The sequence below is a fragment of the Schistocerca americana genome, chromosome 2 (assembly GCF_021461395.2).
Source record: "Schistocerca americana isolate TAMUIC-IGC-003095 chromosome 2, iqSchAmer2.1, whole genome shotgun sequence".
NCBI lineage: Eukaryota > Metazoa > Arthropoda > Insecta > Orthoptera > Acrididae > Schistocerca > Schistocerca americana.
Genome location: NC_060120.1, coordinates 1,015,652,519 through 1,015,680,121, shown reverse-complemented (window position 1 = coordinate 1,015,680,121; position 27,603 = coordinate 1,015,652,519). Strand labels below are relative to the sequence as shown.

Sequence of the window (27,603 nt, the reverse complement as noted above, 5' to 3'; positions counted from 1 at the left end):
ACAGAAATTTGTAAATGTAAATGTGCAGGCAAGCAAATGATTACAATTTAATTGCTTGATATATTCAAGAGAAAGAGCTTCACAATTGAGCAATTCAGTAACGCGCTGGTCCACCTCTGGCTCCTATGCAAGCAGTTGTTCGGCTTGGCTTTGATTGATAGAGTTGTCGGATGTCCTCCTCTCGGGTGTCGTGCCAAATTCTGCCCACGTGGCGCGTCAGGTCGCCAAAATCTCGAGCGTGTTGAAGGGCCTCGCTCATTATGCTCCAAAAGTTCTCAATCAGGGAGAGATCCGGCGATCTTGCAGGCCAAGACTGGGTTTGCAAACACGACCACAAGCAGTAGGAACTCTCCCTGTGCAGACGGGCATTATCTTGCTGAAATGTAGGCCAAAGATGGCTTCCCACGAAGGGCAACAAAACGGGGCATAGAATATCGTCGACGTACCGCTGTGCTGTAAGGGTGCCGTGGATGACAACCAATGGGGTGCTGGTGTGAACAGAAGTGGCATCCCCCAACCATCACTGCTGGTTGTCGGGCAGTACGGAGCGAGACAAGTTGGTATACCACCGCCCTCTGGAACGTCTCCAGATACTGGTCATCAGTGCTGAATTCGGACTGGGATTCATCACTTGCAGACATTTTCATCTGCATCTGTTAACTGATTTTGGTTCTGTTGAACTTCTCTGCATGCTCTACACGGAATGAAGTAAAAGGAAGGGAGACTGGGAGTTAATGAATGTACAGTCCGCGAAGAGCTCGCTGGAGGTAAAGTGCTGTTTCCGAGAGGGCAAGAATAAGGGATGAAAACTGGTCATGTCCTTTTCAAATGAGGTCTACCTACATCCTCCTTGACTTATGTAGGTAAGAGCTGAAAATCTAGCTTTGGATGGATGTACGGGAATCTGAAACCTACTCCTGCGGAAAGTAGCTTCAGTGCGTCTCCAGTGGAGTAAAGAAGTTGATAAAGATCCCTCCTGTCAAATTGTTGCTAATGTGGTATTCAGTCGAAAGACTCGTTTGATGCAGCTCTCCTTGCTACTCTATCCTGTCCAAGCATCTTCATCTCCGAGTAACTACCGCAGTCTACATCCTCCTGAATTTGCTTAGTGTATTCATCTCTTGGTCTTCCTCTATAATTTTTACTTTCTACGCTTTCCTCTGATACTAAATTGGTTATCCCTTGATGCTTCAGAACGAGTCTTACCAACCGATTCCTTCTTGTAGTCAAGTCGTGCCACAAATTCTTTGTCTTCCCAATTCTACTCAGTGCCTTCACATTAGTTACGTGATCTACCCATCTAATTTTCAGCATTCTTCTATAGCACCATATTTCAATAGTTTCTATTCTCTTGTTGTCTAAACTGTTCATCGTCCGTGTTTCCTTTCAATACATGGCTACACTCCAGACAAACACTTTCAGAAAATGCTTCCTGACACGTAAATCTATACTCGATGTTAACAAATTTCTCTTCTTCAGAAACGCTTTCCATGTCATCACCAGTCTGCATTTTATATCCTTTCTACTTAGACTATCATCAGTTATTTTGCTGATAGCAAAACTCATCTGCTACGTTAAGTGTCTCATTTCCTAATCTAATTCCCTCAGCATCACCCGACTTAATTCGACTACATTCCATTATCCTTGTTTTGCTTTTGTTGATGTTCGTCTTATATCCTCCTTTCAAGATAATGTCCATTCAGTTCTGCTGCTCTTCCAAGTCCTTCGCTGTCTCTGACAGGTTTACAATGTTATCGGCAAACCTCAGTGTTTCTATTCCTTCTCCCTGAATTTTAATTATACCCCAAATTTTTCTTTTGTTTACTTTATTGCTTGCTCAGTTTACAGATTCATTAACATCGGGGATGGCTACAACCCCCTCTCACTCCCGTCTCAACCACTGGTTCCCTTTTGTGCTCCTCGATTCTTATAACTCCCATCTGGTTTCTGTAAAAATTGTAAATAGCCTTTACAGAAACTAAACTCCTCCCGAACAGGCCATGAAGGTCCAATGGGACCGACCGGCCGCCGTGTCATCCTCAGCCCACAAGCGTCACTGGATGCGGATATGGAGGGGCATGTGGTCAGCACACCGCTCTACCGGCCGTATGTCAGTTTCCGATACCGCACCACTACTTCTCAATCAAGCAGCTCCTCAGTGTGCCTCACAAGGGCTCAGTGCATCCCGCTTGCCAACAGCGCTCGGCAGACCGGATGGTCACCCATGCAAGTGCTAGCCCAGCCCGACAACGCTTAACTTCGGTGATCTGACGGGAACTTGTGTTACCACTGCGACAAGGCCGTTGGTAAATAGCCTTTCGCTCTCTGTATTTGACCCCTGCCACCTTCAGAGTTTTGAGAGACAGTATTCCAGTCAACATTGTCAAAAGCTTTCTCTAGGTCTCCAAAGGCTATAAACGTAGGTTTGTCTTTCCTTAATCTCTCTTCTAAGGTAAGTCGTATGGTCAGAACTGCCTCGCGTGTTCCTAGATTTGTCCGGAATCCAAACTGATCTTCCCAGAGGTCGGCTTCTATCGCCTTTTCCAATCGTCTTTGTCGAATTCGTGATAGTATTTTGCAGCCGCGATTTATTAAACTGATGATTCGGTAATTCTCACATTTGTCAGCATATGCTTTCTTTGGGATTGGAATTATTATATGTTACATATTATTGAAGTCTGGGGTTATTTCGTCTGTCTCATACATCTTGCTCCCCAGGTGGAAGTGTTTTGTCATGGCTGACTCTCCGAAGGTTGTCAGTAGTTCTAACAGAATGTTGTCTACTCCCGGGTCCTTGTTTCGACTTAGGTATTCCAGTGGCCTGTCAAATGCTTCACGCAGTGTCATGTCTCCCATCTTATCTGCATTTCCGTCCTCTTCCATTTCCATAATCTTGCCCTCAAGTACATCGCGCTTATACTCCTTCCACCTTTCTGCTTTTTCTTTGCTTATGTTTTCCTTCTAAGCTCTTGATATTCATACAGGTGATTCTCTTTTCTCCAAAGGTCGACATCTATCTTACCCTAGTGATATATGCTTCTACGTCCTTAAATTTGTCCTCTAGCAATTATTGCTTAGCCATTTTGCACTTCCTGGCGATCTTATTTTTGACACGTTTGTATTACTATTCGCGTGCTTTATTTACTGTATTTTTATATTTTCTCCTTTCATCAATTAAATTCAATATCTCTTCTACTAGCCCTCGTCTTTTTAACCTGCTGCCTTCACTATTTCATCTCTCAAAGATACCCATTCTTCTACTGTTTTTCTTTCCCCTTTCCTTCTCAAATGTTCCCTAACACTCCCTCTGAAACTCTTTACGATCTCTGGTTCTTTCAGTTTATCCAGTTACCATCTCCTTAAATTCCTACCTTCTTGCAGTTTCCTCATTTTAATTTACAGTTCATAACCAATGTATTGTGATCGGAGTCCACATCTGCCTTTGGAAATGGCTTGCAATTTAAAACCTGTGTCCTGAATCTCTGCTTTACCACTATATAACCAATCTGAACCTTCCGGTGTCTCCAGGTCTCTTCCACGTATACAACCTTCTTTCACGATGCTTAAACCAAGTGTTAGCTAAGATGAAGGTAAGCTCTGTGCTAAATTCCATCACTTCCCTTTCCTAATATCGAAGACTATTAAATTTTCATCTCCCTTGACTATGTGAATAATTTCTTTTATACCATCATACATTTCTTCAATCTTTTCATCATCTGCGGAGCTAGCTGGCATATAAACTTGTATTGCTATGGTAGGCGTGGGCCTCGTGTCTATCTTGGCTACAATAACGCGTTCATAATGCTGTTCGTAGTAGCTTATTCGCGTTCCTATTTTATTATTCATTATTATACCTACTCCTGCATTACCCCTATTTGATTTTGTATTTGTAACTTTGTATTCCCCTGACCAGAAGTCCTGTTCCACCTGTCACCAAACTTCACTAATTCCCACTATATCTAAATTAAACCTACCCATTTTCCTTTTTAAATTTTCTCATCTCCTGCCCGTTTAAGGGATCTGACATTCCACGCCCCGATCCTCAGAACGCCAGTTTTTTTTCTCCTGATAACGACGTCTTCCTGAGTAGTCCCCGACAGGAGATTCGAATGGGAGATTATTTTACCTTCGGAATATTTTACCCAAGAGGACGCCATCATCATTTAACCATACAGCAAAGCTTTATGCCCTCGGGAAAAATTATGGCTGTAGTACAGTACCAGCACGGCAATGCTGTTTTGTTTGATGTTACAGTGCCAGTTTAATCAATCATCCAGACTGTGTCTCTGCAGCTACTTAAAAGGCTGCTGCCCTTCTCCAGGAACTACACGTTTGTCTGGTCTCTCAACAGATACCCCTCAGTTGTGGTTGCACCTACGGTACTGTCTAGTTACCCGCTCTATTCCGTCAGTAACATCAGAAATAGATATTAATTGTAGAGTGGAATTGTCAAACGTTCCAAGTGCCGTTTTTCCACAGAACTCGTTTTCAGCCCTATTGTATTCTCAGGAAATATGAAAGAGCTCTACAGTATTACCAAACGGTTGTCAATGAAGAACTTCAGACATGAAGGACCAGTTAAGAACAAGGATAGGGTGATGCTTACAACTCAACAGACACAGCTACAGATATGGGAGGAGCATTTCAAGGAGCTGTTAAATTGTGAAGACAACCAAGAGGAACAAGGAAGAGATGCTCCAGAGGAAGTCGAAGAAGATCAAGTACCCCACAATGGACGAAATTAGGATTGCCTTGAAAACACTAAAAAATACAAAGGCTCCAGGCCTAGACAACATAGCACCGGAGCTCTTAAAAGCTGATATTGAAAGTACTGTTAAAATGCTCCATACTTTGCTGAAGCATATTTGGCTTGAAGAGAAATCTCCAATGGAGTGGAAAAATGGTTTGGTGGTAAAGCTCCCAAAATAGGGAAATTTGTCAGACTGTAAAAACTGGTGTGGTATTACATTGTTGTCAGTGCTCAGTAAGGTCCTCACCAGAATTATTTTAAACAGAATTAAAGAATCCCTTGAAAAGCGACTACGTAAAAAACAGGCCAGTTTTAGGGCACAACGCAGTTGTGTTGATATTAACACTCTTAGGATCATTTTAGAGCAAAGCAAAGAATTCCAAGCAACCATGTACCTGGCATTCATTGATTTTCAAAAGGCCTTCGATTCCGTGAAGCATCAAGTGCTCTGGCAGGTGTCGCGGAAGTATGGCATTCCACAGAAGATCTTAAACATCATAAAAGATCTATATGATGGCTACAAATGCTGCGTACGCCACAAGGGAAATATGACAGAGCCCATAAAAGTAACAACTGGAGTCCATCAGGGTTGCATTTTGTCACCAACACTTTTTCTACTCGTTCTAGAGTTATGAGAATAGTCACAGCAGGCAGGAGACGAGGAATCCATTGGGGAATCCACGAACGTCTGGAGGATTTGGATTTTGCAGACGACATAGTTTTATTAGCTCCAAGGCTGAATGATGTTGTTATTGTTGTGGTCTTCAGTCCTGAGACTGGTTTGATGCAGCTCTCCATGCTAATCTATCCTGTGCAAGCTCCTTCATCACCCAGTACCTACTGCAACCTACATCCTTCTGAATCTGCTTAGTGTATTCATCTCTTGGTCTCCCTCTATGATTTTTACCCTCCACGCTGGCCTCCAATGCTAAATTTGTGATCTCTTGATGCCTCAGGACATGTCCTGCCAACCGATCCCATCTTTTAGTCAAATTGTGCCACAAACTTCTCTTCTCTCCAATCCTATTGAATACCTCCTCATTACTTACGTGATCTACCCACCTAATCTTCGACATTCTTCTGTTGCACCACATTTCGAAAGCTTCTATTCGCTTCATGTCCAAACTATTTATTGTCCATGTTTCACTTCCATACATAGCTACACTCCATACAAATACTTTCAGAAACGACTTCCTGACACTTAAATCTATACTCGATGTTAACAAATTTCTCTTCTTCAGAAACGCTTTCCTTGCCATTGCCAGTCTACATTTTATATCCTCTCTACTTCGACCATCATCAGTTATTCTGCTCCCCAAATAGCAAAACTTCTTTACTACTTTAAGTGTCTCATTTCCTAATCTAATTCCCTCAGCATCACCCGACTTAATTCGACTACATTCCATTATCCTTGTTTTGCTTTTGTTGATGTTCATCTTATACCCTCCTTTCAAGACACTGTCCATTCCGTTCTGCTGCTCTTCCAGCTCCTTTGATGTCTCTGACAGAATTACAATGTCATCAGCGAACCTCAAAGTTTTTATTTCTTCTCCATACATTTTAATTCCTACTCCGAATTTTTCTTTTGTTTCCTTTAGTGCTTGCTCAATATACAGATTGAATAACATTGGGGATAGGCTACAACCCTGTCTCATTCCCTTCCCAACCACTGCCCTTTCATGTCGCTCGACTCTTATAACTGCTATCTGGTTTCTGTACAAGTTGTAAATAGCCTTTCGCTCCCTGTATTTTACTCCCACCACCTTCAGAATTTGAAAGACAGTATTCCAGTCAGCTTTCTCTTACAAATGCTAGAAATGTAGGTTTGCCTTTTCTTAATCTATTTTCTAAGATACGTCGTAGGGTCAGTATTGACTGGCATGTTCCAACATTTCTACGGAATCCAAATTGATCTTCCCCGAGGTTGGCTTCTATCAGTTTTTCCATTCGTCTGTGAAGAATTCGTGTTAGTATTTTGCAGCCATGGTTTATTAAACTGATAGTTTGGTAATTTTCAGATCTATCAACACCTGCTTTCTTTGGGCTTGGAATTATTATATTCTTCTTGAAGTCTGAAGGTATTTCACCTGTCTCATACATCTTGCTCACCAGATGGTAGAGTTTTGTTAGGCCTGGCTCTCTCTAAGCTGTCGGTAGTTCTAATGGAATGTTGTCTACTCCCAGGGCCTTTCTTCAACTTAGGTCTTTCAGTGCTCTGTCAAACTCTTCACGTAGTATCATATCTCCCATTTCATCTTCATCTACATCCTCTTCCATTTCCAAAATATTGTCCTCAAGTACATTGCCCTTGTATAGACCCTCTATATACTCCTTCCACCTTTCTGCTTTCCCTTCTTTGCTTAGAACTGGGTTTCCATCTGAGCTCTTGATATTCATGCAAGTGGTTCTCTTTTCTCCAAACGTCTCTTTAATTTTCCTGTAAGCAGTATCTATCTTACCCCTAGTGAGATAAGCCTCTACATCCTTACATTTGTCCTCTAGCCATCCCTGCTTAGCCATTTTGCACTTCCAGTCGATCTCATTTTTGAGACGTTTGTATTCCTTTTTGCCTGCTTCATTTACTGCATTTTTATGTTTTCTCCTTTCATCAATTAAATTCAATATTTCTTCTGTTACCCAAGGATTTCTACTAGCCCTCGTCTTTTTACCTACTCGATCCTTTGCTGCCTTCACTACTACATCCCTCAGAGCTACCCATTCTTCTTCTAATGTATTTCTTCCCCCCATTCCTGTCAATTGTTCCCTTATGCTCTCCCTGAAACTCTGTACAACCTCTGGTTCTTTCAGTTTATCCAGGTCCCATCTCCTTAAATTCCCACCTTTTTGCAGTTTCTTCAGTTTTAATCTACAGTTCATAACCAATAGATTGTGGTCAGAGTCCACATCTGCCCATGGAAATGTCCTACAATTTAAAACCTGGTTCCTAAATCTCTGTCTTACCATTATATGATCTATCTGATACCTTTTAGTATCTCCAGGATTCTTCCATGTATACAACCTTCTTTTATGATTCTTGAACCAAGTGTTAGCTATGATTAAGTTATGCTCTGTGCAAAATTCTAACAGACGGCTTCCTCTTTCATTTCTTAGCCCCAATCCATATTCACCTACTATGTTTCCTTCTCTGCCTATTCCTACTGTCGAATTCCAGTCACCCATGACTATTAAATTTTCGTCTCCCTTCACTACCTGAATAGTTTCTTTTATTTCATCATACATTTCTTCAATTTCTTCGACATCTGCAGAGCTAGTTGGCATATAAACTTGTACTAGTGTGGTAGGCGTGGGCTTAGTGTCTATCTTGGCCACTATAATACGTTCACTATGCTGTTTGTAGTAGCTTACCTGCACTCCTATTTTTTATTCATTATTAAACCTACTCCTGCATTACCCCTATTTGATTTTGTATTTATAACCCTGTATTCACCTGACCAGAAGTCTTGCTCCTCCTGCCACTGAACTTCACTAATTCCCACTATATCTAACTTTAACCTATCCATTTCCCTTTTTAAATTTTCTAACCTACCTGCCCGATTAAGGGATCTGACATTCCACACTCCGATCCGTATAGTACCAGTTTACTTTCTCCTGATAACGACGTCCTCTTGAGTAGTCCCTGCCCGGAGATCCGAATGGGGGACTATTTTACCTCCGGAATATTTTACCCAAGAAGACGCCATCATCATTTAACCGTACAGTAAAGCTGCATGCCCTCGGGAAAAATTACGGCCGTAGTTTCCCCTTGCTTTCAGCCGTTCGCAGTACCAGCACAGCAAGGCCGTTTTGTTTAATGTTACAAGGCCACATCAGTCAATCATCCAGACTGTGGCCCCTGCAACTACTGAAAAGGCTGCTGCCCCTCTTCAGGAACCACACGTTTGTATGGCCTCTCAACAGATACCCCTCCGTTGTGGTTGCACCTACGGTACGGCTATCTGTATCGTTGAGGCACGCAAGCCTCCCCACCAACGGCAAGGCCTATGACTGATGTTGTTGTTGTGGTCTTCAGTCCTGAGACTGGTTTGATGCAGCTCTCCATGCTACTCTATCCTGTGCAAGCTTCTTCATCTCCCAGTACCTACTGCAACCTACATCCTTCTGAATCTGCTTAGTGTATTCATCTCTTGATGTCCCTCTACGATTTTTACCCTCCACGCTGCCCTCCAATGCTAAATTTGTGATCCCTTGATGCCTCAAAAGATGTCCTACCAACCGATCCCTTCTTCTAGTCAAGTTGGGGTGAGTGATATGCAAGCTAAATTTAACTTGCTGAAAGAAGAAGCAAAGACTGCTGGCCTCAAGATAAATATAGGCAAAACAAAGGAAATGAGAGTAAATTCAGGGAACATGGAGGTGCCATTGCTAATAGGTGAGCAGCGGGTGGAGACTGTCAACTCATTCCTGTATCTGGGTAGTATAGTGGCGGAAGACGGTGGAGCTGGAGATGACGTGAAAAACCGCATTAAAAAGGCAAATGCTGCCTTCATACAATTGCATCAAATATTGAAAAATAGAAATATCACGTACAAAACAAAAATCCGTATTTTTAATACAAATGTGAAGGCCATTCCTTCTGTACGCCAATGAAAGCTGAAAATGGATAAAAAGATAACATCCCAGTTACAAAGCTTCATAAATAGATGTCTTCGACACATCATGAATATCTGGTGGCCAGAAAAAGTATGTAATGAGTAGCTCTGGCGAATAACAAACCAGATACCTATAGAAGACCAGATACGAGAGAGAAAGTGGGGCTGGTTGGGGCACACCTTGAGAAAATCAGATGGAACCATCGAGAAAAACGCATTGGAATGGAATCCCCAGGGAACAAGGAAGAGAGGAAGACCAAGGGGCACATGGAAGAGGACAGTGGAAGGGGAAGCAAAAATAGTTGGCAAGACCTGGGCAGAATTGAGGCAGATGGCCAAAGACAGAGACGGATGGCGAGTTCTCCTGGATGCCCTATGCCCCCATAGGGGCCAAAGGAATTAAGTCAAGTAAGTCAAGTATTCTCAGTAATGCATGTCGCTCTCTCTCTCGATATTTGATCAAGAAAGAGCGACACATATCCATCCTCATTTTCTGCCAATTCAAGACAGAAAACCATAATGTAAACCAGTTCGATTACGCAATGAAAAGCCCACATCTAATTCCTAATGGCCCAATAATGATCCTTTAGAAGAAATCGAAATATATTTACACTTACGAAAATACCAAGACAGAATCCTATACGAACAGACTGAACTTAAGTATAACAATTTTATTGAAAATTTTAGAAAATGGTAATGATAATTTGAAAAGCAAAGACCACTCCCACAGACCTCTATAAAGAATATATGACCACCACACAATTCCATAGATAAATATGTCAAATATGTAACCATACAACAACGTCGACTTCTGTCAAGCAAAGCACTCAGATTTATAGAACATGAAAATTTCAACAAAACGTACTCAACAACATCTAAGGGTGAGAAAAAATATATATAAACAAAAACAAATTAATCTGTGCTACAAATACAAAACGCAGAAATATTTGGTAGCTACAAGTCAACGATGAGATATGGAAGTAAGTACTCTACAAACTGTTATAAAATCAGTCAGCTTATTTTGGCTGCAATGCCATTCTCAAGCGCTCTGCAATTACGTAGAGCTACTAGGACATATGCAGCCAAAATAAGCGGACTGATTTTGTAACAATTTGTAGAGTACTTACTTCCATTTTCAAGCGCTCTGCAGAGCGCTTGAAAATGGCATTGCAGCCAAAATAAGCTTACCGCCTAACTACACAACTCTTGAATAATGCTTCAGAAATAGCACCTTCCTGGTATGATATACATAAAATGCCTTTATAAGTAAAAAAAAAAAATGGTTGGAGAAGTGAACATACAAAACGTGTGGCTGGAAAATATTATGAAAAGTCATTTCTTTCTCGATAGCACAGGGAGTTCTGAAGTAAGCTTTGTAACATATGATCCCGAGAACAAAGGTGTGTAAGGAATAGAAGTTAACACTGAAAGATTTTTTCTCGAATCTAATTTTGTTATTCTCTTGGAAAAGAGTTAAAAGATATGAAAAGTGGGTTTAATGACTACAGTTTTACTAGTTACAACATTATGCTGTTTGTAATTCTGTACTTGTGGTATCACAAATAAAATGTAGTGAACCGATATTAATGGCGTTTGAAACAAAAACTTCCTTATTGGCGTTTAGAACGAGTCACTTCCCTGATATGGCACTTGGAACGTTCGTAATAAATCATTTATTTTCTAATTTGTCTCAGTATTCCTTGCAGTGACGTTCTGAGCAGCATAACTGTCTGCTACAGGAATACCTTCTCAACTTTCTTGATACAAATAAATTATGTACAAAGAGAGATACACTGTTTTTTGATTCTGCTCACAAATGTGAGATTTGGTACTTAGAACGTTTGACATTTCCAATTGTCATACGTATTCCATAACTTTTATGGCATGCCTTCGGGATATCATTATTTTCTCTTGATATATTTCGGCCAATACCCGTTGTCAAAGCGAGTCGGTGACTTAACTTCCGAGTGCGAAAGCGTGCTTATGTATTCAATCAGCTGTCAAAACGCAGTGGCGCAGAGCTATGTTGCAGAGTTCATTGAAATGCGTACAGCTTCCACTGCTGGGACAACAGTGATAGTCATAGAGTAGCAGTATCTATGAAGTGCGGATCCAGACTTCGCAGAACAAACTTTTGTCGCCAATACACATTGCTCTAAAGCCACGTGACTACGCTACGGAGTAAGGTTTGCCCGCAAGGGCTTTGCACACAGTATTTCGAATGCCGTTACATCGTTCGTACAGACAGCGCCTGCGGGTTTTATTCAGGCTACACTGTTCAATCCATCACAGAATCTGGAATGAACTTAGCTTATAGCTTTTAAGGGACAAACGCAAGGGCATTTCGCTTGTGTGCCAGTGCCAAAACTCAGATGTCGCTCTTACTTCACCAAACTGAAAATGTCGCGAAAAACTTCGAAGTTAGAGCTCTGACATGCAGAAAAATAGCGAATTATCACACTTGTAAATACTTTTAGATAAATATTCTTCCGTTCTCACTTTCTGGTACAACTATTTTAATTTCGTTCGTCCCTAGGGAACCTTAAATACACTCCTGGAAATGGAAAAAAGAACACATTGACACCGGTGTGTCAGACCCACCATACTTGTTCCGGACACTGCGAGAGGGCTGTACAAGCAATGATCACACGCACGGCACAGCGGACACACCAGGAACCGCGATGTTGGCCGTCGAATGGCGCTAGCTGCGCAGCATTTGTGCACCGCCGCCGTCAGTGTCAGCCAGTTTGCCGTGGCATACGGAGCTCCATCGCAGTCTTTAACACTGGTAGCATGCCGCGACAGCGTGGACGTGAACTGTATGTGCAGTTGACGGACTTTGAGCGAGGGCGTATAGTGGGCATGCGGGAGGCCGGGTGGACGTACCGCCGAATTGCTCAACACGTGGGGCGTGAGGTCTCCACAGTACATCGATGTTGTCGCCAGTGGTCGGCGGAAGGTGCACGTGCCCGTCGACCTGGGACCGGACCGCAGCGACGCACGGATGCACGCCAAGACCGTAGGATCCTACGCAGTGCCGTAGGGGACCGCACCGCCACTTCCCAGCAAATTAGGGACACTGTTGCTCCTGGGGTATCGGCAAGGACCATTCGCAACCGTCTCCATGAAGCTGGGCTACGGTCCCGCACACCGTTAGGCCGTCTTCCGCTCACGCCCCAACATCGTGCAGCCCGCCTCCAGTAGTGTCGCGACAGGCGTGAATGGAGGGACGAATGGAGACGTGTCGTCTTCAGCGATGAGAGTCGCTTCTGCCTTGGTGCCAATGATGGTCGTATGCGTGTTTGGCGCCGTGCAGGTGAGCGCCACAATCAGGACTGCATACGACCGAGGCACACAGGGCCAACACCCGGCATCATGGTGTGGGGAGCGATCTCCTACACTGGCCGTACACCACTGGTGATCGTCGAGGGGACACTGAATAGTGTACGGTACATCCAAACCGTCATCGAACCCATCGTTCTACCATTCCTAGACCGGCAAGGGAACTTGCTGTTCCAACACGACAATGCACGTCCGCATGTATCCCGTGCCACCCAACGTGTTCTAGAAGGTGTAAGTCAACTACCCTGGCCAGCAAGATCTCCGGATCTGTCCCCCATTGAGCATGTTTGGGACTGGATGAAGCGTCGTCTCACGCGGTCTGCACGTCCTGCACGAACGCTGGTCCAACTGAGGCGCCAGGTGGAAATGGCATGGCAAGCCGTTCCACAGGACAACATCCAGCATCTCTACGATCGTCTCCATGGGAGAATAGCAGCCTGCATTGCTGCGAAAGGTGGATATACACTGTACTAGTGCCGACATTGTGCATGCTCTGTTGCTGTGTCTATGTGCCTGTGGTTCTGTCAGTGTGATCATGTGATGTATCTGACCCCAGGAATGTGTCAATAAAGTTTCCCCTTCCTGGGACAATGAACTCACGGTGTTCTTATTTCAATTTCCAGGAGTGTATTAAACGCACATAATCATTTTCCAAGTCGTAGATGACTTCTTTAAAATAAAAATAATGAGATGGATATCCGTATAATCCGGAGCAAATTCCTTAGACGGTACATAAATCTTATCGGCAAGTGTACACTAGTACATTCAACGAATTGAGTGGTAACACGCTCTCACACTACCGATTTTATCTAGCACTTATCTCGTAAACGTTTGGTCATGCAGTCACATAAATTCGCCCTGCGGTATTAACTTTTTCTTACACTGTGTCTCGACATTTTTCAACACATTAGACTTGTTACCAGTACGACAACAATAATGAGACTTTTATGGTAGGCCTATTTAACCTATGAACAGTGACTGTATCTTCTGGACGTATTTCTATTTATATCCGCAACACCAGAAATTATTTATCACTGTCGCTACTAATAAACAACTAAAATGTAAACAAGTAGCGTTTTAAGGAAACAGCTTAACAATGCCAGTTTTAAGAATAGTTTAACAATGCCAGTTTGAAGTTGACGAGATGCGCAGTGAGCTAGTCTCTTTGAAACCCCCTCGGGAAGCCGCAAGTCTACAATATTTGATTAGTGATTCATCGTTCGAATTGCGCAAGTCTACAATATTTAATTAGTTGGTTCAAATGGCTCTGAGCACTATGGGACTCAACATCTGTGGTCATAAGTCCCCTAGAACTTAGAACTACTTAAACCTTACTAACCCAAGGACATCACACACATTCATGCCCGAGGCAGGATTCGAACCTGCGACCGTAGCAGTCGCGCGGTTCCTGACTGAGCGCCTAGAACCGCTAGACCACCGCGGCCGGCATTTAATTAGTGATTCATCGTTCGAATTGGTGGCATGTATCAGAACGCTAGGAAGCTAAAACGCAGAACGACTTGAAACGAGAGAACTTCATGAATTGTCTGAATGGAGATCATCATTCTGATTAATCAGACTCTCCTCCACTCGCGTTTCCACTGTATCCTTGGCTACAGAGTTCCAAATTCAAGGCTGTACATACCGGCAAGTAGCTGGCGAAACCTGCACGTGTATCAAGACCTAATAGATGGTAGGATCTCTGAAACATAACCGTAGCTCCGAAAACTTTACGTGTATGCTCATTGACATAGTGGATGTTACAGATAAGTCGCAGCTCTAGGCACCTTGGTTTAGTTAAGGGCAGTTACCACTTGAGGACAGCGTCGAGTTGTTGCAAAATCACTGCTAGTATAGACAACATGACGAATCATACATTTTCCTTGTACCAGGTAAGGAGGGGCTTAGCTATAGACATCAGATTACATCACCTTTGTGGGAACAGCAATCGTCCAATCGTCAGAATATTGCGTTTTATAGATTGTTGATGTTATACAGCATCAACCAGCCACAAACTCTTTTTAGGTTAATTTATTCAAAAAGTACCAATACACGCTTCGAATTAATACAGTTTATCATTAGACGGCTTTCACTCACTTACTGAATCAAAATAAGCGTTGTGGATTGGTCTTTCGTTCTAAGGCACAACAAAGGTGCTTAATAATGAAAAGCAATGCGTGTGGGTGTGAAAATACCAAAAACTATAGGAATATATTTCGTTGGCGAAAAACAGCAAAAACAAATCTTCTAAGCAGTCCTTTCACGGCAGCCCACCAATAAACCAACATAACGTGTTTTGACGAAAGCATGAAAGCCGTCGGACGCTGAGTTGTATTAATTCGGAACCGGTAGTGGAATTTTGTGAATAAAATGACGTAAAATCAGTTTGTGGCTGGTAGCTGCTGTGCATCACCAACAGTCTGTATCACATAGGAGCCACGACATTCATTCAAGTCTATATTTGACAAAATTCCATAATCTGTGTTACATATAGCCCAACAAAAAGAATCTGTGAAAAGATTTCCTGCAATTGTGTTGAGTTTAATAAAGATATATGCGTTTGAAATATTTAGCGTCGCAGATTATTATTATATTATTACATTATACAGGGTGTTCGAGAATTCCCGTTACAAACTAGTAGAAATTTTAGAAGGAAGTGAATGCGTAATATTTTGAATAGGAACCCGTATCCGCAAACGTAACGTTTCCGTTCTACGACGGTTTCAGTTCTGATGTTTACCTCATCCACTTCTGCTTGAGGAACTAAATTAGCCCTGGCGCAACAATTCGAAAGGAAACATAACTAAACATCCATTTATCACTTAAGCACTGTTAGTATCAATTCTTAAACATTACGTGTTTTCAGTATTCCTAAACAAAAAAGAACCCAGTACACTACTGATGCATTACAAAAGGGGCACTATGTGGCGACCACCAGTGTTCTTACAGGCATTGTACCTACGAAACATGTTCTGGTACCCACTCTCCATCCCACGTGGTGTATCTTCAATTCCAAGTGCAGCGGCTAGAACTCGTGCTAGTAAATCTTCGTCTCTACAGGAGTCTCGTAAATTAAACTGTGATAAATGGATGCTTCGTTATGCTTCCTTTGGAATTGATACCCAGCAACTGTACTGCGTCAGGTCTAATTCATTTCCTCAAGCAAAATTGGAAGAGTTAAACATCTGAAATGAAACTGTCGTAGAATGGAAACGGTACGTTTCCGCGCATGGGTTCCTATTCAAAATATTATGTACTCACTCCCATCTACAAGTCCTAGAAGTTTGTAACGGAAATTTCCGAACACCCTATAGGTAGCATTAACAAAAGCTGCTGCTCTCAGCTAAGTACATAAAACTATTTCAGTGACGCGATTAGACTAACAGTCACCTTGTTTCAGCAGTAAGAGTACTTATCTGCAATTGGTCTTGACATAACAGTTGATGCAATAATTTAAATCTTTAGTGTACTGATTTGATAGAACATAAATTTTGCTTTTGCATAAGGCATTTAGTGTAGCTTAGATTTGAGCGACAGTATTTGTGTCATTCCATTTTCATGAGCGGGGCATATATTTTTAAAAAAAGGGGAGAGGAAGATTAGGGTTAAACTTCCCGTCGAAGAACAGGTCATTAGAGAGGAATCAAAAGTTGGAATCGGGCTGCTTGTGTGTGTGTGTGTGTGTGTGTGTGTGTGTGTGTGTGTGTGTGTGTGTGTGTGTGTGAGAGAGAGGGAGAAGAGAGAGAGAGAGAGAGAGAGAGAGAGAGAGAGAGAGAGAGAGAGAGGGAGGGAGGGAGGGAGAGAGAGAGAGAAAGAGAAAGAGAGAGACATACCGAAAATGCTTATCAGACGTTACTCTTAAACATTTGCTTCTGTTAATTTGAATGGGGACTTAGCAGTCAACATCTAGGTGTAGAAGTAGTAGAGGTTCTCTAAGTTTAGGTTATAAAATTAGGACAATCGTCTCCACACTTCAAGAAGCAAGAGACGCAAGTCTCGCAACGGGCAAGTTAAAGCAATAAGAGAACTGACGTTTACTATTATTTATCCTTGAGGTAAAGTACAAAAATTTTACAACGCATGGGATACATAAAGTAAAGAAATTGCTATGTAGAATTACTGACCCCTCCATGCTGGAAATCTTCGTGTCTGCTCTCAAAGTAATCCCAAGCTCTCTGTAGCACCGTCCCAGACGGGAGTGTAGGTTTCACTGCGTCAGATGCGTACCCCATGTCGCAACGTATTGAACTAGTTGTTTATAGCTCACGTGCGAGGTTGCCTTATCTCTTAACACGAGCATACGAAACCCCGTTCATAGCCACAGAGCCGCAGGTTCGTATCAACGGTTACCAGTCGCACCGTGGTGTGGTGGTGTGTTGGGGCTTATGGGCGCTCAACATTACGAACTTCCAAATCAGTTCGTTAGCATGCTGACATCCGAGTTCTGAGTAATAGTCATTATGTAAATGACACTCCAGTGGTAAACTATAATAAATACTTTTACGCAGCGATATAAAACACATCTCACAAATAATAACTACTACTCTTTTACGTATTAAGGACCATGCCTAACGCTCTCTGCCCAAAAACGTCAAGACTTAGCATCCACAGAAATTCAAACTGCAGTGAGATGTAATTGTAACTAAGATTCATTCCACATATACACCTAAATCTACATCTATACGCTGCAAACCACCGTGAGGTGCATGGCAGAGGATATGTCCCATTGTACCAGTTATTAGGGTTTCTTCCTGTTCCATTCACGTATGGAGAGGGGGAAGAATGATGGTTTGAATGCCTCTGTTGTTGCTGTAATTATTTTGATCTAATTCTCACGATCACTATGTGTGTGATACGTACGGGATTGTAGTATATTCCTAGAGTCAACATTTAAAGCGATTCTTGGAACTTTGTTAATAGACTTTCTCGGGATAAAAAACTATCTGACAGAGTCTCGGTCCGACACACAGTTTTAATCTGTCAGAAAGTTTCGTATCAGCGCACACTCCGCTGTAGAGTGAAAATCTCATTCCTTTCTCGGGATAGTTTACGTCTACCTTCAAGATTCTTTCAGTTCAGTTCCTTCAGTATCTCTGTGACACTCTTCCATTGATCAAACAAGCCTGTGACCATCTGTGCTGCCCTTCTCTGTATACGTCCAATGTCCCCTGTTAGTCCGTTTTGGTACGGGTCTCACACACTTGAACAATGTTCTACAATGGGTCGCACGAGTGATTTGTACTCCATCTCCTTTGTAGACTGACTGCACTTCCCAGTATTCTACCAGCAAACCGGAGTCTACCACTTGCTTTACCCACGACAGAACCTATGTGATCATTCCCTTTCATATCCGTACAAACTGTTACACACAGGTGTTTGTATGAGTTGGCCGATTCCAGCAGTGACTCATTGATATTACAGTCAGAGGATACTATGTTTTTTTCGTTTTGTGAAGTGCACAATTTTATATTTCTGAATATTTAAAGCCAGTTACCAATCTTTGCACCATTTCGAAATATTATCAATATCTGACTCAGTAGTTATGCTGCGTATTTCAGATAGTACTTTATTATAGATAGCTGCACCATCAGCAAAAAGCCCAATCTTACTATTAATATTGTTTGCAAAGTCACTAATATACAACATGAACAGCGAGGTTCCCAACACACTTCCCTGGGATACACCCGAAGTTACTTCTACATCTGACGATGATTCTCCATCCAAGATAACACACTGTGTCCTCCCTGTCAAAAGGTCCTCAGTCCAGACACAAATTTCACTTGACATCGCATATGATCGAACTTTTGATAATAAGCGATGATGTGATATTGAGTCAAATGCTTCTCGGAAATCAAGAAATACAGCATCTATCTCACTGACTTGATCCAGAGCTTTCAGTATGTCATGCGAGAAAAGTACGATTTGAAATTCACGTGATAGAATCTGCCAGTGATTCCGTCGAGCCCTGGAGCTTTGTTGAGTTTTAAAGATTTGAGCTGTTTCTCAATACCACTGACACTAATACTTACTTCATTCATCTTTCAGCTTTTGCTTTGCTGCCCTCAAGTTCAGTTCCTGTCTGATTCATTAGGTAGTGGACACTAACTTTGGTGCCATTGCCGGCCGCTGTGGCCGAGCGGTTCGAGGCGCTTCAATCCGTAACCGCGCTGCTCCTTCTGTCGCATGTTCGAATCCTGCCTCGGGAATGGACGTGTGTAGTGCTTAGAGCCATTTGAACAATGTTTTGGTGCCACTAACAGCCTGTCTATACGACCAGAATTTCTTTGGGTTCTGTGAAAGATCATTTGACAATATTCTTCTACTGTTGGTTTTTTATCTAGTTTACTGAACATAAATATCCTTCTGCTTCGTTTAGTTGCCCTTTGTACTTCGGTAATCATTGGTGCCACAACCGCGTCTTAGTCACTAACACCAGATTCGATGTGGACTCCCTCAAAGAGATCTGGTCTGTTTGTTGCTATTGGATCCAATATGTTTCCATCACGAGTGGGGTTTCTAACTATCTGTTCTAGATAGTTTTCAGTGAAGGTATTTAGTACTGTTTCACAGGATGTCTTATCACGCCCACCAGTAACTAAACTGTAATTTTCCCGATTAATTGTTGGATGATTAAAGCCTGTACCAATGATTACAGTATGACTGGGGAACTCACATAAAACTGAACTGGGGTTGTCTCTGAAGTTTTTGGTTACATGAGGAGGTCAGCCTCTTAGGCGATAGAAAGATCCAGCTATTATTTTATGCCCACCCCTGATACTGACTCTTGCCCAAACAATCTCACATGCAGCTTCAATTTCTTTCTCGGTGGATCTGAGTTTCTGGCCTATTGCGACAAATACACCACCTCCATTTTCCATTTGCCTATCCTCTCCATATACACTTCAATTCTTCCCAAAAGTCTCACTGCTATCAATTTCAGGTTTCATTTTGGATCAAGTTTAAACAACTTATGAGGAATATAGAATTATAAGCTGTTATTGTGCAGGACCAATTTGGCACCAGACGGGTAATAATTTCTAGTCTTCGCTTCAGTCCCCTCGTTCGGCGGGAACTAGCATTTATTCATGACATTCTCATGCAGGGCTCCCTGGTTCAGGATCGGAGAAAAAAATTAGTACCTGTGCTTAAAGTAGCCCCTGATTGCAATGCTTGTTGAGTTGTGTCGAAAATTAATATTTCTCCCGATGTGCGACGAAGCATTTCCAGTGACAGTCCTTATTTTCGTAGACACAGCAGTAAGCAGCACTCCATTAGAAAAGCGCAGCTTTTTGGGCCATTGTAGATAGGGGACGATAATTCATGGGTTCTGCAGAAATTTTTCGGCGGGAGGGGGTGGAGTAAGACACTAAAATTGTCATTTTTGATATAAATGAGCTGGTCTCTTTCGAGACATGTCATGCCATTAGAACTAAACTTTATAGGCGACACTAAAAACTTACTGCACTCTAGACAATTAGTACCTATCCACTCAATATCTGCATAAAAATGCTACACTCTCTGTGCTCCAGATTCATGGAGACGGGAAGAGAGAGAGGGAGGAGGGGGGGAGGCCCTCTCTTGCCATCCCTTGCGGACGACTATGGGTTACGTATGTATTCCCACCGAAAGCCACAGCACCTCGTAGGCACATCAGCTGGCGGCGACGGTACAGCCTAAAATAAAAACGTTAGGCCACATACCACCCTAACAAAGAAACACTGGCGTTTGTCATTAGGACTACGTCACTCGTATAGTGCATGCGCACAGGGAAGTTTTCTCTTACTTTTCTCCTCTCCCCTGATTGCGGTCAAGTCATGGCGCAACTATGATACAGAAAGACCGCAATAATCTGCCATTCGATAATTTGGCAGACCTGATAGTCCGCTACGCATCAGAAATTTTCCTGTATTTTTAACTCGGCGCGGTTGGCAGTACAAATGGATGCTGTCGAAAAATTTCGGAACCGTTCGGCGCGGCGCCTCGTCAATAACAATTGCCTGCTTCACTGAGCGATTAAATCCTCGCCAAGGTAAGCCAGTTGCATTGTTAGCTCTGTGACAACATCGACGATTCTCCGATTAGATCTAAATTTACAGTACGTAAATGGCTGTGCGTTTTTTAATAGTTATTTAGTGAAGTTATAGTACATTGGACACCTGCGAAAAATACAACATGGAGAAAACTACACCCTAAACTCGTCGAAGATGGATAACGATCAAAGCCGCCTGCTCGTGGTGCGACTAAAAGAGAAAGCAACCGCCAGGCGATCTACAGGGTGAAAATTATTGAACTATATGAAAAAAACGCAAATTAGTTACAAACTATGGCGTGCGCACATTTTATTTGCCATGTAAACGTCGTTACAGAGATTCAGATTTAGGCTAAGGCATGTTCGATATGCCTGCCATCATTGGCGATGATGTGGTGCAGACGAATAGTGAAATTCTTCACGACCCACTGAAGTGTCGGAACATCGATGCTGCCGATGGCCTCCTCAGTGGCTGTTTTCATCTCAGCAATGGTTTTGGGGTTACTGCTGGTCACCTTGTGTTTAATATAGCCCCACTAAAAGGAGCCACATGTGTTCAGATCCTGAGAATATGGCGGCCAATCGAGGTGTATGGCAGTGGTCTCTGGCCAGAGCCGGAATGCAGTCCCCGAAGTGCTCCTCCAGGACATCAAACACTCTGGTTCGGTGGGGGTCGAGCTCCGTCTTGCTTGAGCCACATTTTGTCGAAATCAGGGTCGCTTTGGATAATGGGGATAAAAACATCTTCCAAAATCTTCAAGTACCATTCAGTAGCCACCGTGCCATAAAGGAATATCGCACCGAATATTCAAAAAATGGTACAAATTGCTCTAATCCCTATCGGACTTAACATCTGAGGTCATCAGTGCCTTAGACTTTGAAATCTTAAACCTAACTAACCTAAGGAGATCACACACATCCGTGCCCAAGGCAGGATTCGAACTTGCGACCGTAGCAACAGCACGGTTCCGGACTGAAGCGCCTAGAACCGCTCGGTCACAGCGGCCGGCGCACCGATTATTCCGTGACTGGACATTGCACATCACACAGTGACCCATAGAGCGTGAAGAGACTTCTCTATCGCAAAATGCGGTTTCTCAATCCCCAAAATGCGCCAATTTTGCTTATTGACGAATCCATCCAAATGAAAGTGGGCTTCATCGCTAAACCAAACCACATTCGCGTCAAAGCCCTGTTCGTCAATTCTGTGGACAATAGCGTTGGCGAAACACAACCGCTGTTCCATAGCCCTGGGGCTTAATGGCTGATGGGTTTGAACTTTATATGGGCAGAGAGTCTTCAACAACAACCTGTCGCAGTGTCTCCCGGTTGATTCCCAACTGTCGTGCAGCTCGTCTGATCGATGTCCTGGCGCTGGTATGAAACACAGCGCGTTTGTTCTCGATATTTTCAGACGCTTTAACCGTTTTTGGACGACCGACATTCATCATGAAAACTGCTCGTTCTCTCAAACTTACAAATCAAATTCTTGGTTTTTAGCACATTTGAACTCGGCCGCAAACATCCTTCGAGCAGCAGTTGGGCTGTTATTGCTCGCATAGTAAGCCTTCACTAGCGCTTTATGCTCAGGCACACTGTACAGTGACATTTTCACGTGTAATAGCCCACAACAACGAGGTGTGTGCACATGCGCACACTATTTCCTGCGGCCAACCTTGCAGTTTGAACGTCTTAATGCAAAACGTTCAGAAATTATGACGCTCTTATCTGTTATAGTTCAATAATTGTCACCCTGCACATAAGCAGTAAAGGAAAAAAAAGAAAAATTCGGAGTGGGAATTAAAATCCATGGAGAAGAAATAAAAACTTTGAGGTTCGCCGATGAAATTGTAATTCTGTCAGAGACAGCAAAGGACCTGGAAGAGCAGCTGAACGGAATGGACAATGTCTTCAAAGGAGGATATAAGATGAACATCAACAAAAGCAAAACGAGGATAATGGAATGTAGTCGAATTAAATCGGGTGATGCTGAGGCTATTAGATTAGGAAATGAGACGCTTAAAGTAGTTGATGATTTTTGCTATTTGGGGAGCAAAACAATTGATGATGGTCGAAGTAGAGAGGATATAAAATGTAGACTGGCAATGGCAAGGAAAGCGTTTCTGAAGAAGAGAAATTTGTTAACATCGAGTATAGATTTAAGTGTCAGGAAGTCGTTTCTGAAAGTATTTGTATGGAATGTGGCCAAGTATGGAAGTGAAACGTGGACGATAAATAGTTTGGACAAGAAGAGAATAGAAGCTTTTTAAATGTGGCGCTACAGAAGAATGCTTAAGATTAGATGGGTAGATCACATAACTAATGAGGAGGTATTGAACAGAATTAGGGAGAAGAGAAATTTATGTCACACGTTGACTAGAAGAAGGGATCGCTTGGTAGGACATGTTCTGAGTCATCAAGGGATCACCAATTTAGTATTGGAGGGCAGTGTGGAGGGTAAAAATCGTAGAGAGAGACCAAGAGATGAATACACCAAGCAGATTCAGAAGGATATAGGTTGCAGTAGGTACTGGGAGATGAAGAGCCTTGCACAGGATATATCATGGAGGGCTGCATCAAACCAGTCTCTGGACTGAAGACAGGAACAACAACAACAACAACATCGGGCAACTGATTGCCTACTAGCCGCGACGCAGCTCAGCACACGCACTAACTGAGAAATGAGAAATTGCAGTTGCCGCGTGCGAAGAGAGGGAATGTTGTTTGTCGCAGCAGAGCATATTTTGGTTACTCTCGCCATGTTGAGCACAGATTCGTGCTCAGAGGAAAATGTAGTTCTCAGTTATCATCACGCACAAATAAGAAAACGAGGAAAATTCTGGATTCATCCGTATGTCCAAAGTGTTCCAGAGTAACGACAAGCGCCGGCACGAACGTCAGGAACGGTACAGCAGAGAGGGCTGTGAGACGACGTCAGCCAATATCACGCTGACTATGACGTCACCACGACACGAGCGGCCTCTACACGAAAAAAATATAAGCGACGCGCCGCCTAGCCTCGGACGCTCTAGACGAGCTGCAGTGGTGTTAACGATAGTAGTGACTTGTGTGATTAGCTTGCATGGAAGATGAGTACATTTAAGGAAACTGATTATTTGCATGTCACCAATTGCTTGCGACCAGTCTTTGTAAAGACGCCAAGTAGTGTCAGTCTACTTTACTGTAATAAACTACATAAACATGCGAGAATGAGATTTTCACTCTGCAGCGGAGTGTGCGCTGATATGAAACTTCCTGGCAGATTAAAACTGTGTGCCGGGACGAGACTCGAACTCGGGACCTTTGCCTTTCGCGGGCAAGTGCTCTACCAACTGAGCTACCCAAGCAGGATTCACGCCCCGTCCTCACAGCTTTACTTCTGTCACTACCTCGTCTCCTACCTTCCAAACTTCACAGAAGCTCTCCTGCGAACCTTGCAGGACTAGCACTCCTGAAAGAAAGGAAATTTCATATCAGCGCACACTCCGCTTCAGAGTGAAGATCTCATTCTGGAAACATCCCCCAGGCTGTGGCTAAGCCTTGTCTCTGCAATATCCTTTGTTTCAGGAGTGTTAGTCCTGCAACGTTCGTAGGAGAGTTTCCGTAAAGTTTGGAAGGTAGGAGACGAGGTACTGGCAGAAGTAAAGCTGTGAGGACAGGGCGTGAGTCGTGCTTGGGTCGCTCAGTTGGTAGAGCACTTGCCTGCGAAAGGCAAAGGTCCCGAGTTCGAGTCTCGTTCCAGCACACAGTTTTAATCTTTGCATGGATATGATTTGCTTGTCTGTTGTCTAGCTATCCGAGGAAACAGCTTCCTAGGACCCTAAAGAGACAAGTGGGCAAGATCCTACACAAAGAAATATAAACTGCAGGCTGTACGGGGCAGCAAGGGAACTGTGAGAGTGAGACTCGAAATTCATAGCTTTGTATCTTCTTCTCCTTTGGTAGCACTACAGCCCATGGTGAGAGTTGGCTTCTTCATACACTCCTGGAAAACTGAAATAAGAACACCGTGAATTCATTGTCCCAGGAAGGGGAAACTTTATTGACACATTCCTGGGGTCAGATACATCACATGATCACACTGACAGAACCACAGGCACATAGACACAGGCAACAGAGCATGCACAATGTCGGCACTAGTACAGTGTATATACACCTTTCGCAGCAATGCAGGCTGCTATTCTCCCATGGAGACGATCGTAGAGATGCTGGATGTAGTCCTGTGGAACGGCTTGCCATGCCATTTCCACCTGGCGCCTCAGTTGGACCAGCGTTCGTGCTGGACGTGCAGACCGCGTGAGACGACGCTTCATCCAGTCCCAAACATGCTCAATGGGGGACAGATCTGGAGATCTTGCTGGCCAGGGTAGTTGACTTACACCTTCTAGGGCACGTTGGGTGGCACGGGACACATGCGGACGTGCATTGTCCTGTTGGAACATCAAGTTCCCTTGCCGGTCTAGGAATGGTAGAACGATGGGTTCGATGACGGTTTGGATGTACCATGCACTATTCAGTGTCCCCTCGACGATCACCAGTGGTGTACGGCCAGTGTAGGAGATCGCTCCCCACACCATGATGCCGGGTGTTGGCCCTGTGCGCCTCGGTCGTATGCAGTCCTGATTGTGGCGCTCACCTGCACGGCGCCAAACACGCATACGACCATCATTGGCACCAAGGCAGAAGCGACTCTCATCGCTGAAGACGACACGTCTCCATTCGTCCCTCCATTCACGCCTGTCGCGACACCACTGGAGGCGGGCTGCACGATGTTGGGGCGTGAGCGGAAGACGGCCTAACGGTATGCGGGACCGTAGCCCAGCTTGATGGAGACGGTTGCGAATGGTCCTCCCCGATACCCCAGGAGCAACAGTGTCCCTAATTTGCTGGGAAGTGGCGGTGCGGTCCCCTACGGCACTGCGTAGGATCCTACGGTCTTGGCGTGCATCCGTGCATCGCTGCGGTCCGGTCCCAGGTCGACGGGCACGTGCACCTTCCGCCGACCACTGGCGACAACATCGATGTACTGTGGAGACCTCACGCCCCACGTGTTGAGCAATTCGGCGGTACGTCCACCCGGCCTCCCGCATGCCCACTATACGCCCTCGCTCAAAGTCCGTCAACTGCACATACGGTTCACGTCCACGCTGTCGCGGCATGCTACCAGTGTTAAAGACTGCGATGGAGCTCCGTATGCCACGGCAAACTGGCTGACACTGACGGCGGCGGTGCACAAATGCTGCGCAGCTAGCGCCATTCGACGGCCAACACCGCGGTTCCTGGTGTGTCCGCTGTGCCGTGCGTGTGATCATTGCTTGTACAGCCCTCTCGCAGTGTCCGGAGCAAGTATGGTGGGTCTGACACACCTATGTCAATGTGTTCTTTTTTCCATTTCCAGGAGTGTATTTCCCGTTTGTTTGCTGCTCTTTTCCTCCCCCACACTCTCATACTGGTGAGATCCAGTATTATATGGTCAATCCATCTTCTATTAGGTCTCCCATTACGCCTAGCTGAATGGATCACACCTGTCACCATTGTCTTTGGAATTCTATCCTCTACCATTCTCTCCGTGTGTCCTAGCTATCGCATTCGCGGTGATTTCACAAATTTTACTATGTCCCTACCTTGCATTAATATTTGTAATTCGGCGTTGCAGCGTGTTCTCCAGCCTTCTTCCTTTTGCACAGTATTTTCCGCTCAAAGTTTCTTAGTCATTTTTGTCACGTTCTGTCTACGCCGGCCGCGCGGGATTAGCCGAGCGGTCTCAGGCGCTTCAGTTATGGACGCTGCGGCTGGTCCCGGCGGAGGCTCGAGTTCTCCCTTGGACATGGGTGTGTGTGTGTTTGTCCTTAGGATAATTTAGGTTAAGTAGTGTGTAAGCTTAGGGACTGATGACCTTAGCAGTTAAGTCCCATAAGATTTCACACACATTTGAACAATTGAAATCTGTCAACGCCCATATCTGTGATCTGTATGTGTTATCTGTACGGGCTAGGGAGTTATATATCAGTAGACTTGTGACAAGGCTATTTCCGAAAAGTTGCATATTTGTAAAGTAAGTTCTGTTTCCTGTTTCTGTTCCTTCCCTTATAGCCTTTCCAATACTGTTATCATTTGTTATTACGGCTCCCAAGTTGTTAAATGAGGATACTCCTTTGAAGCATTTCCCATTGATGTTTAGTTCTCTGTGGGTTCTTCTGGCCTCAGTTTGTGATATTACCATATGTTTTTTCTTCTCATTTACTATGAGGCCAATTTTTAATGCTTCTGTTTCCATTGTCCGGTATGTTTCTTGGAGTGTATTGGTATTTCTTCCTACTATAGCAATGTCGTCTGCGTATGCACACATCTGACTGACTGGTTTTCATAAACAAGGGCCTCTTTTGTTAATTTTATTTACTGCACTATGCGGGGCTATGTAGAATAGAACAGTGTAGAGACTATTATCTTGCTTCACGTCTTCATTAAAGTCAGAGCTTTCACTTGTTCTGCGACGGACCTATAGTTTTCCTCTTGATTCTGCCATTGTCATTCTGATTGGTTTTGTATAGAATGACCAAACAGTGTTATTGATTTGGTACAGTTCATTTCTATTTTGGAAACTCAAATATCTTGAGATTTATATGCAGGGGAATGTGGTGATGGTGGTCTGTGTTCGTTAAATCATTTGTATGTGAAGACTACTGTACTTAGACGTACCGGAGGTTTGTGATCCTCGACTGTTCGTTTCCACTTGACCATGTAATTTTACAGAATGAGAAGGGCTGCTATTCACACAAAAGAATACTACCGGTGTCATTTACAATTTTTGTACGTTTGTTTCCATTGGCGTACCGGTAATTTTATTTTAAACAGTAGATGTACAGCACACT

At 43.6% G+C, this 27,603-nt stretch overlaps 1 protein-coding gene across 2 annotated transcripts in view; it reads right to left on the bottom strand.

Moving 5' to 3' along the window:
• Nucleotides 1-16,849, bottom strand: part of LOC124596368 (V-type proton ATPase subunit H) — a 162,759-nt gene extending 145,910 nt beyond the window's left edge. For both annotated transcript variants that reach the window (XM_047135476.1, XM_047135478.1), the window contains exon 1: nt 16,827-16,849. In XM_047135476.1, the coding sequence (XP_046991432.1) occupies nt 16,827-16,834 (8 nt within the window). In that variant the 5' untranslated portion in view covers nt 16,835-16,849. The remainder of the gene's footprint in view (nt 1-16,826) is intronic.
• Nucleotides 16,850-27,603: the final 10,754 nt, after the last annotated feature.